General features: G+C 36.8%; 1 protein-coding gene across 4 annotated transcripts; it reads left to right on the top strand.

Annotated features, from left to right (window-relative positions):
- Nucleotides 1-567: 567 nt before the first annotated feature.
- Nucleotides 568-8,835, top strand: golga7 (golgin A7). Of its 4 annotated transcripts, none has more exons than XM_053476298.1 (6): nt 568-652; nt 4,320-4,445; nt 4,884-5,036; nt 5,358-5,459; nt 5,563-5,619; nt 7,103-8,835. In XM_053476298.1, the coding sequence occupies exons 1-5, from the start codon at nt 644-646 to the stop codon at nt 5,605-5,607; spliced, it is 435 nt and encodes a 144-aa protein (XP_053332273.1). In that variant the 5' UTR covers nt 568-643; the 3' UTR covers nt 5,608-5,619; nt 7,103-8,835. The 4 variants fall into 4 exon arrangements, with proteins under 4 accessions (XP_053332273.1, XP_053332272.1, XP_053332274.1 ...); XM_053476297.1 differs by having other exon boundaries at nt 7,100-8,835; XM_053476299.1 differs by lacking the exon at nt 7,103-8,835 and adding an exon at nt 6,108-6,201.
- The last annotated feature ends 2,566 nt before the right edge of the window (nt 8,836-11,401 follow it).

Below are 11,401 nucleotides of genomic sequence, written 5' to 3'. Positions count from 1 at the left end.
GTGTGTATGATCGCATGGTTGCCCACAATGAACTGGCCACCTTTCCAAGGCTGTATCCATCCATCCATCCATCCATCCATCTAGGAACCTCTGTAGTCCAACTAGGGACCATGGAGGCCAGGGGTGGAACCTGTCCCAGGAGACTAAGGACATCCAGTCCATCGCAGGACACATACAGTAATGGGCAATTTTGGGAACACCAATTAGCATGCCTTTGAACTGTAGTAGGAAACCAGAGAACCATGAGGAAACCCAGCAAGCTCGGGGAGAATGTGCACACAGACAAGAGAAGAGTCTGCAGGTCTGTGTGCATGGAGACCTGAAATGGGAATCGAACCGAAAACATGGAGGTGCAAGACTTCAGCGCTAACCCCTAAACCACCATGCTAAGGGTGGATATTTAATATAAATATACAATTTTGTTCAATACAAAAATCATAAGGACGCAGATGTGTTTTTTATTTAAGTGTTATAAAGGTCTTGTGTTAAAAGATTATTTTAAATAAACTCTACAAATTGTTTATCTAGGTGGATGATGCGTGTTGCGCAGGGCGGAAGTGTTGGTAACGTTAGCTTGTTGCTACCCGGAACATTTTATCCGCAGCACCGCGTTTGGGGCGGAAACGGAGGCCAAGTAGGCATTATGGCGGAGGTAATTTCGGCTTAAATGATATTTAAATAGCTCATTGAGTTTAATCTGTGTTAGTTAGTAAATAATGATTAGTATTCTTTTAACTGTAAGTCAGAATGAATGAATAATGGGATGGCACTAAATTGAATCATAAAGTTGTTATTAAACGGACGGTGTGTCGTTAGCAGGCAGGGTTTTAACGTTAGCTCGGTGTCAAACGTAGTCGAAATCACATAAAAACAGCAAATAATAGTGTTATATTTCGACATGCCTTCGGTATTTGGTGGTATTATGCTGTTTATTTATATTTTGTCTGTTTTTGTTTGTTTATATTCAGTGAAACTATCAGTTTGTTGAAGACTTTGGTTTGTTTTTCCTCAGGTTTTATATCTCAAACTGCTAAACATTTATCTTCATTTCTATTATAGATTCATTAGGTCATGACAAAATGACAAACAAAAAACTAAATCTGATCTCTAAAGTCAATTCGTTCAAGCAGAGCCCACACAATTCCCTTAACCCTAAATTTAAAACTATTTAAACCCTCTTTAAAGACAGTGGAGACTCTGATTCTTCTTTCTTCACTTCCTAACACTTGTGGGTTATTCAATCCTGGTCCTACAGGCTTTCTCACCTGTCTCAGGTGTGTTCAGAGCTTTAACAGATGATCAGAATGCACTACGGACTACTACTTTTTTCCTTTAATTTAATATTAGATTATTATTAATAATTTATACTTGCTGGTTATAATCATCTGCATAGGAAACACCTTCCTAGCTTTTTTTTTTTTTTTGTGAGAGACGTATCTAATCCTAATGGCGTGTGACGATATGCTGTTTGTTAACCGCTTAATTGTTGACATTTATTTTCTTCTCTCTTGCTTTCTTTGTAATTTTTGTATGGATTTCAGTGCTTAGCGCTGGATGTTGCTTTTCATGATTTGCAAGTAAATAACCTGCTCTAATCAACCACACTCGCCTGCAAAAAACAAAACGTGATTTAGTTTATTAGCTCTAAACTAATAAATGGGACAGAGGAGCGCATTGATAGCAAACAGGAAGAGAGCGAGAAAGAACTTTATTCTTTGTCCCCTGCTCTCAGTAGCAGAAGGATCAAATACAATCACTTGTGTCTCTTTACCTTTCTTTCTCTTTATTTTCTTTTTTTTTGTTGCTTCTTTTCGACTGATTATCATAATGTAAGATCTGAATCTTATCTGAAGATAACATAACACTGCTAATTTCATAATATTTCATAAAATTATTAAATTATACTTTGCCAGGAATTGCCCTGCTGGTGGGGTGATTTTAATACTACTAGTGTATTCAAATCACCCCACCAAACAAACTCTAATTCACTTAGACTTTATATCATAGTCATATCTAAATGGAAAATCCTATAATGTTCACAAATATTTAAAATTAAAACAAAAATTCCACATTACTAAGCTTTCTTACGATTAATGAACCACAATACCAAACCAAACATATTTTTGGAATGCGGACTATCTACATTTGAAAGGGCAATGATCATTTATTTTGGACACATTTCCACCTATTTTAAGTTTTCACTTTCTTTTTTATAACTTAAAAAGCATCATTTGTTTACAGCATACTTATTAATGGCAACCGAAATTAGCAACCCGATATCATGAGCACTTTGTAATGATCCATGGATCATGCTTTTTGTTTTTTAATCTGTGCAAAAAAAGGATGTTCACCTTCCCGGTGACCTGCAAAAATACCTGTTAACTTAGTATTAAATTACATTCATTCACTTAACTGAACTTCCTCTAAAATAATTCAAGGGTTGAGGATTTAACAATCTTTATTTAAAGGTTGAAATTATTTGAACCCACAACCTTCCAGCCGAAGGCTCACAGCTTTTCCCCAAGTGGTTAGTAATACTTGCGTTCTAGATAAAATAAGAATGTTTTTCATTAGATCTCAGAGCTGTATATGTAATCAGCTAAAGGCTGATATAGGAGTGAAATAACCAACCAACACTTCACACACTTCTGTTGACATTTTATACAGAATACTAGAGACCAGGATGTTGGTGTTGGGTACCAGTGGCGGCCGGTCAATAAGAGACGCTGGGGCGCCGTCCCCTTAAAGTTAGGCAGAGAAGAATGCTACTTTAACATGTAATTATTTAACATAATAATTATTGATTTTAATAATAAAATAGTCATTTAGTCACAATATTCCACAGTATTTTTATAATATAATTTATTTACCAAAAAAAAATCTAATCTGTTCATAACTATTCATGTACGCAGGGTGCCTGACAAACGAATGTCTATGTAGGCACACAAATTTTTGAAAAGCATGTGATTTGAGGCTAAGCTCTAATTGGATTTTTTTCAAACCATTTCTGAAACGTAGCACTGTGCATCCCGAACCCTCCTAGTTTGGTTCTTAGCCAGTCAAAATTGTTTTAAAATATTTTGGCTCATGTGATTGGACCATTCTCAACGAGTCTTATTAACGGTCAGCAGATTGTTAGTTAATGTATTGAATAGTGATTGGCGTGGAAGCCAGATAAATATCAGAGGAAATTCTGTAATTTCTTTGCTGAAATACCCAATCGGACGAAGAAAGAAAAAAGTTAAAGAGCTTGAACCAGAACAACCTGATCTTCTAATTAAACAGCAGTCAAGTGTTCACGGCCAAGCTTACACTCGGTGCTTTTCCAGCACTTTTTATTATTGAAATTTGTATTTACTTTCACAAAGGTGTTTATTGATTGTAGACTTTGCGATTATTGAAAGTTTAATTTAAATTTTGTTTGCGCCCAAAAAAAATTTAAAAAATTGCACAGCCCCCACTGTTAGGGATGCAAATCACCAGTGACCACCTGACACGATTTTCTCAGAGATTTGATCTGTATTTTAACTCTATAAGTATCCAAATTTTGATGATAATTTTTTCTAATTTACAAACGCTACAATAAAAAAAAATAGCCACTCAGGATGCTGTGCTGCCTGCCAACAGTGTAGAGCATACAACTTCTGTGGTTAGAAAGGGAATGTCACTGTTTTACCACCTCAAACACTAACAAATAAATTAAATAATAATAATAATTTAAAAAATAATAAGTTGGTTATAAAATCATATATTGCTGATTTTTTTTCCCCCTCTATCTCTATTTGCCATTCTCTATCATAGTTCATGCTTATATTTTCAGGAGGAAGTAATCTGAAACCCTCAGGTCATCAGTGTTCTATCGAAAGCTAAAGACGGCTGGGTTGCAGCCCAACCTTATTTACTGTAGATTTTAAAAATGGCGCCCAGAGAACGGCAGAGGTCCCAATAAGGCAAAACCTGATTTGCTTGTTTAAGTCCTGGCCAATACAAAAATGGAAAACGTACAAACAACAGGGAAATTTTTTTTCTCCCCTGCAGACTGGAGAACTATCAGAATGTCTAAAATGAGTAATTTGTATCCCTTTAATACGTGATATCTAAGAGATTGTGAAAAAAGACTAGCTTGAATTGGAAACAGCTGAAACTATTGAACTTTTATCACGTTGATGTTATTATAATGCTGGGAAACTTTTATAACACCATACACAGTACATGTTCATATATATATAGCCTGTTTAAGGATCCTGATCTTTAAGTCTTTCATGTTCTTTGTTGTGCATAAGTTGTATTTTAATGTGTGGCTGATGTTCTTCACACAGACGCACAGCTTGCAGGATCTGAGGCAGCAGGCCACCGTCGCCTCCAAAGTGTTCGTTCAGCGCGACTACACATCAGGAACCATCTGCAGATTTCAAACCAAATTCCCTACCGAGCTCGAGACCAGGGTGAGCCGACATCTTTTTCACTTCCAGCTACTGAACAAAACATGAATATAGAAAAGGGCGAGTGTGACAAAGTTACCAAGAGAGCTCACATTCTCCAGCACACTCAGTAAAACTAAACAGCTGTTTTACTTACAGGACTGTGCAAAGGTCTTAGGAACATACAAAAGAAATGTCCTTAGAATGCAAAACACTAATAACTTTGTCACACTCTCTCTTTTCTATTTTAATGCAAAACTGGTCTGTCATGTGATGTATGTTGCTTTCTGTGGCATGCAAATAAATTTTCAAATCATGTTTGGAAGTAGTGGATGGTTTTGTGTGTGTTTAAAAAATCGTACTATAGATTATTAGTACTATTACTTTTGCACATGCATATGACCCAAATCCATGATCATGAAATACCCGACATAACAGCTTTTTATGTTACGATTCTTGCAGATTGATAAGCAGCAGTTTGAGGAGACGATCCATATGCTGAACAATCTGTACGCTGAGGCGGAGAAGCTGGGAGGAAAGTCGTATTTAGAGGGCTGCCTCGCCTGCCTCACTGCCTACACCATCTTCCTCTGCATGGAGACGCACTACGAAAAAGTACACTTAAGCTTTATTATTAAACTACACAAACTATAGATCATAATAAATGACTAACATTTAAAATCCAATTAAAAAAAAAATACGAAATGACTTTACAACACATGAAGCTGAATTTATTTATTTATTTAGAAACTGTTCTTCTGTTCATTTACGTAACTACCAGTTTAAAATATAAGACGATGATAGAGTTGTTAGTTATAGAACATCTGAATAACATGACTAATATGATCATTAATCATATGACCATATTGTTATTGTTGTGGGGAAGCTGTGCCTTTATTAATATTACCACTCACTTAATTTTATTGTATTCCTTAGGTGCTGAAAAAGATCGCCAAGTACATTCAGGAGCAGAATGAGAAGATCTACGCTCCCCTGGGTCTGCTTCTCACCGATCCAATCGAGAGAGGACTCCGAGTCGTATCCTTCACATGATGGAGTTTTATAACTACTTCATGAACCTTTTTCATGCTACTGTTAAACAGATTTTGTAAAACGTTTTCTTTAACCCAGTGCTTCTTAGGTGGAGATAACCATATTTGAGGACAGAAGCATCGGCTCAAGATAAAACCCACCAAAGGTAAATGCAGAGCTGATGAGGTCTATATTTTCTAGATGTACTCTGTGTTTGGTAGAGAGAAAATGATGATGAATGGATAATGAATAAACATGTAGATGCTGACAAGACCTACAGATTGAGAGAGAGGACTGGTAGATGTGTAGAACTGCTGGTGGATGGACAGACTGGGCCATAGTATGCAGAAAGATGGAACCAAACCAAATCTGGATGCAGTAGTTTAAATAGATGCTCAGAAATATAAAAATATTTATTCAGGTCCATGAGTGTACAAACAATTTTAAATAAAGCAATATAGATGTGAATAAAGACTTTCAGCTGAAATTCATTGCATTAAATTCTTTAAAAAAATCCTCTCTGTCCTTCCATTTTCACAAGCACAAAAGTAATTGGCAACTAACTGATAAGCATTTTATGGCCTTTTTCTTAATTATTTCCTGACCGATTGAAGAGATTATGTTTCATTTTAGTTTTCATTCTGCATTTGATAGCTATTCATCAGAACTCTCAAAATACAATCTAATACGGTAGCAATGCAAGTGAAGGAGGCCATCGTTGGAATGGGGGGAAAAATCAGAACTGAAAGAGAGGAAGCAGAAACTTTACGGACAGACAAATAAAAATTGTTGTGCATTTAAAAATATATCTATAAAATCAGCAACACCAAATGATGATTTACAAATATAAATGGAAAATAAATAAATAAAACTTAAAACGAAGACTGCTGGATTCTGATACAGGAGTGTGTGAGTGCATGTATGGCTGCCAATAGAGTGTTTACAGATGTGGCTGCTGATAGAAAAAGCAGGATGAAGACAAATCTGATGGCCGAAACGCACACAAACAAGGAACAAGTGCAGTAAACACCAGGCAAAGCAGCTCAGGAAAGGAAACACTGCGTTTGGTGACATTTTAGATTTCAGGCAGTCAATGACTGCAAAATGTTTTCATTCAAGTATTAAAAATAATCTTAATGTTCTATCTGTTGTCAGTTTATCCAGTTGAAGACGGAGGAATTTTGGCTGCAATTACTGAACAGTTATAAATCAGCTTAAATTAATTTTTTTAGTGAAGTACAGAGGCAAAAATACAAAAGCTGTCACTGTATAAACATTTCTGGAATCGACTGCATGGACAGACAGACCCAAGTCAAGAAATTAAACGGAAGGTCCTAAAGACAGACGGATAGAGATACTGATAGTCGATTAAACCTACACCTAGGAGGCAGGACAGATGATCTCACAAATAGAGAGAGATTCAAATATATGGACTGAAAGAAAGATTCTGGATTAGTACGCACGCTTGGGTCAGAATTTGTTTTAATTCCCGTTTGTGATTCTGCTCAGAAACTACATGATTACAGTAAAGTATTATGAAAGACGCATTTAATTAAAATGTGCACGGCCAAACGTTTGACTGCTGCTCTGTAGGTATATAATCCTGCATTAATAAAGCTCATGTACATTTCTGTGTCTTCCTTCAGCAGTAAATTCTGGCCACGTGAAGCCCTGGACTCAGACTCTTCTTCACGCTACTCGTCATCGCTCGGGCTCTGAACGCAGACGCTACATACTCATCCGTACTACTCGTTTTATCCTGTCAGCATTCCTCTGTTCCTCCCCAGAGAGCGAAACCCGACGAGCCTTTTCCTTCAGAAAGCTGAGCTTACTTCATTTACATTTTTTTTGTATGCACCGTCTTAACTGCTGGAAATTATTTTAAAAGCAACGTTTTCTATAGTGCTCCTTTTAAAATGGTTTCTTTTTCCTGTCGCTGTTTTTTAATCCTTTAATTATATTTTTTGTATATATGTGTGTGTGTATGTTGAGGAAATGGGGCAAATATAGTGTACAGTGTTGATTCACCACACGGCTGCAGTGTTCAGTAAGACGGCGTCGTTTCAGTAAAGAGAATCGCCCATGCCAAACTATATAGAAATTGATGTTTAATATAATGTTCATTTTATGATGGTTTTACGATCTTTCAGAATTTACGATATGATATTACGATTACAATCCTACATTACTCACTCAGAGTGACTGCTTGTGTTAAGATACTGAACGTGCAGAGTGACAGGAGTCCGGGCTTCATCAAGAATCACTTCACAACTTGTATACAGGTTTAATCACACAATGTATTAGTTGACCTTACTGAATAAAAGCAGTTACGTCAGTGTATAATGAACTACCCAGTATATAGAGCACATGGAGTCTCCAGACACGTCACCATTGTTTTCTGTTGAACGATTTCAATATGTTCTCCTGAAAATAAGATAAAAGCTATGCTATAGCTGTGCTGAAAAGTATTCTGGGGTTGTTTGGAATAATAAAATAATATTTGAATATCACAAGTACTTGTGATGGAGGTACGGTGGCATAGCGGTTAGCACTGTGGCCTCGCATCTCCAGGGTCCGGGTTTAATTCCCACCTTGGGTCGTTGCACAGCATGGAGTCTGCATGTTCTCCCTGTGCTTGGTGGGTTTCCCCCAAGTACTCCGGTTTCCGCCCTTAGTGCAAAGACATCCGGGGTGTATCCCGTGTCCTTGAGTCTCCTTTGAGACCCTGCGCAGGAGAAGCAGTACAGAGAATAAATGAAAGTAGTTTTGATGGGCTGACTTCAAGACATTGATGTCAAGACACCTGTTACTTTGCAAAATCAGTGCACTCTTTCAGTCTTTTTCTTTTTAATCCATCTCTATAAACAGACACTTATACAGATGCTTGTCCTCATACTGCCTTATTAATAGGACATAGTTTATCTCCACATATTTAGTGACATATGTTAAATATAATGTACCTAATTAATGGAACATAATGTAGATATAACGTATGTTTTAATTCCATTTCCACTGATCAGTTGACGATGAATCCATTTCCAAGAAAACACTAACACACACATTATCCCTGGTCTTAAAGACAGTTACACTAAAGACTTATGTGGATGCAGATGCAGACCATATGTGCAAACTTGAAGCCAGGTTTTAGTCTAGTTAACAGAAAGATGTGTTCTTAAAATAATAGTTGATTAAATGTGTGGCCTCTTTATATCAATACTGATGTGGTAAATCCCTTAAGGCACAAATTTGCGGTGTTTATTAGACTCGTGAGCACAGCTGCCATTTGTATCTTTGTTGTACCATAATAACCGGTTGTCTTTTCTTGAATTTCTGCACACCTTTATTTAAAATGTGTATGATAATAAAGTTAATGTTATGTCAACATACTGTATTGTGCATTGATTTTGCATTTAAACAAAACCCCAAAGCTTGCTTGAGTACACTACATTTACAGTATTGTTTTAAAAGCAAAATATTTTAATAGTGTTGTGTGTGTTTGTGTGGTCTAAATAGTGTAATGATTAACTGATTAACTGAGCTATTTGTGTATTTATATGAATTTCAATACCATTTCATTAACAATGGTCGCTGTTGCAAAGCTGCTTTAATTGCCCTGAAGAGTAAGACACAGGCAACAGTGGCAAGGAAAAACTGAGATTATAGCAAGAAACCTTCAGAAAAACCAAACTCAACAGGGAAACCATTCTCATTGAGGTGATATCAGATATGATGTAGTATTAAAAAGGTTTGAGACCTTTGAGTCAGTTTTATAACACGCCAACCGATGGCAGCACAAGGCTGCACACACAGTCACAGGGAGCACCGACCTTTATGTGATTTGAACATGCACCGTGTCCCTGCCAAGTTCGTCCCCAGACTGCTGACCCAGGAGCAGAAGAAACATCGTCAAAAGAAGTCTGTTAAGAACTCAGTCAGTGTGCCGTGGATGCCTTGTCCTTCATGTTGAGGATCATTACCGACGAATCTTGGGTGGTGTATCTTCACAGTGGAAAAGCCTGTCCTCTCCTCGACCGAAAAATGTGAGGCAGGTCCGCAACCACCTGCATGCTCATCTTTTTTTGCCATTCACAACATTATCATTGAGAATTCGTCACTAGGGGCCAATTCTCTAGCAGCTTTTAAGGCATCTGGGGGAGGACATATGGCAAAAGCGACCGAATCTGTGACAAGCTAATCTCGAAACTTTTTGATACCAACTCGTAGCAGGGATTAATTTGCTGTCATGCTATGTGTTAGGAGGCTGGAAGTTCAGTAAAAGTGAGAGCCAGAAGGAAACGCAGACATGAGAGCTTCCCGGGAAGTAAAGCAACTAGTCACTCCAACCTTAACAAACCTGAGTGATCAATGAGAGTGGGGAAGACAGCATCTAAACATACCAGTTCACCATAATACTCTATGTCCATGAGTCCCCCAGATCTGCCCCTTTACTACGCAAATCTATTCACACAAGCCTTGGCTAAATAAAGAGGGGTTTAAGCCCAGAATTAAACGCTGAGACTGTGTCTAAGTCCCGAACATTATTTGGCAGGGTATACCATAACTTTGAGGTTTTGTTAAAAAAAGCTCTGCCCCCTGCTTCAGTTATTATAATATGAGGTACTGACAAGCAGCCTGCATTCTTTTATTAAAGTAGGCATGGCAAATCATAAAAAAAGCAGTTAACTCAGCTATCATGGCATGAGACCATTTAGTGCTTATATCTAAAAAATAAAAAAAATAAAGCAACTAATTTAGTATTCAAATATTGATATATTTATACAAGTTTATTCTTTTTCAAAAGTGTGTATATTTAGAGACAAAAATTATTTTACAAATAAGAGTCCACTTGAAAAAAATCACCGTAACCCTGTAAGACCCAAATATAAAAAAACATTTTTTTTTTCAGATATTGTTTTAGGAGGCCTCTGATGTAGGAATTAAAGATTTTTCACATTTTTTCCATTTTAGTAAGTTTTTAGGGGAATGTTGTAATATTGCAACGTTGGGCCTAGTTGTGAACAGAATTTCTGTGTATTTGTTCTCATTTTGTCTGAACAGGTATACAGAACATTTAGGCATTCATTTGCAGGGTTGTTCACTTACGTAGCCCCATAGCAGTATATACATAAGTAATAATTACACAACAATCATATTTTTTTATGAATAAGCATTTATTCATAAAAACATTTGGAAAAAAATGATTTTCTCACATTCAGCGTGGTTTAAATGAAGTGTGTGTTTACTTGCAGTTATAGTCCCTAAGACAATTCTTTTCATCTGAGAAGCACAGGCGAACATTGCACTTGCTACACAGTGTGTTTGTGCATCCATTATTGCAGTGTCTGCAGCGTCCTCTCTTCGTCTTTACTGGGAAATGTGGCAATCATGTCTTTGCATACATCCAGTTTAGCCATGGTCTGAGTTTCCAGAGTTTGTCCTTCTTTTCCATCTCTGACACAGTTAAGTTGTTTATGAAGTGTAATGAAGTCAACAGAGATTGGAATATATTGAAATAAATATGTGAATAACACATATAGGTCTTATATTGTAGCAGATAAACAAAGAATAGACAGGGTGGTAGACCACGTGTCAAGGGTGGAGATCTAAGTATTATCCATCAAAGTATTACAATTTCAATGCAAACGCTAATTAAAATTCCACTACATTCAAACAGTACTGTGGCCTGTTATGTTCTCTACTTATCATACTAAAAGAGACACAAGCATCCGCCCTAGAGCACTAACAGGTTCACGTTCACACCTGTCCCTGAACAATGCAATGCTACCACTCTGACCCAACGATGTAGAATTACAACATAGACATAATCAGCTCTTGGCCGTACAGAATACCATCATGAATATTAATGTTTTCTAAAATAACTATATATGTAATTTTACTTACTTAAATCTTCACAAATCCAGTCATGCAAAAAAGTAAAGTTTGTAGGT

This window comes from Clarias gariepinus, chromosome 17 (genome assembly GCF_024256425.1).
Source record: "Clarias gariepinus isolate MV-2021 ecotype Netherlands chromosome 17, CGAR_prim_01v2, whole genome shotgun sequence".
NCBI lineage: Eukaryota > Metazoa > Chordata > Actinopteri > Siluriformes > Clariidae > Clarias > Clarias gariepinus.
Note: the sequence above shows the minus strand (reverse complement) of the source record. Positions and strands in the feature narration are given on the sequence as shown.

Coding starts and splice junctions, on each gene's coding strand:
- golga7 (XM_053476298.1), top strand. Junction 4,446..4,883: donor CTACCGAGCTCGAGACCAGG/GTGAGCCGACAT, acceptor CGATTCTTGCAG/ATTGATAAGCAGCAGTTTGA. Junction 5,460..5,562: donor TCGAGAGAGGACTCCGAGTC/GTATCCTTCACA, acceptor AGTGCTTCTTAG/GTGGAGATAACCATATTTGA.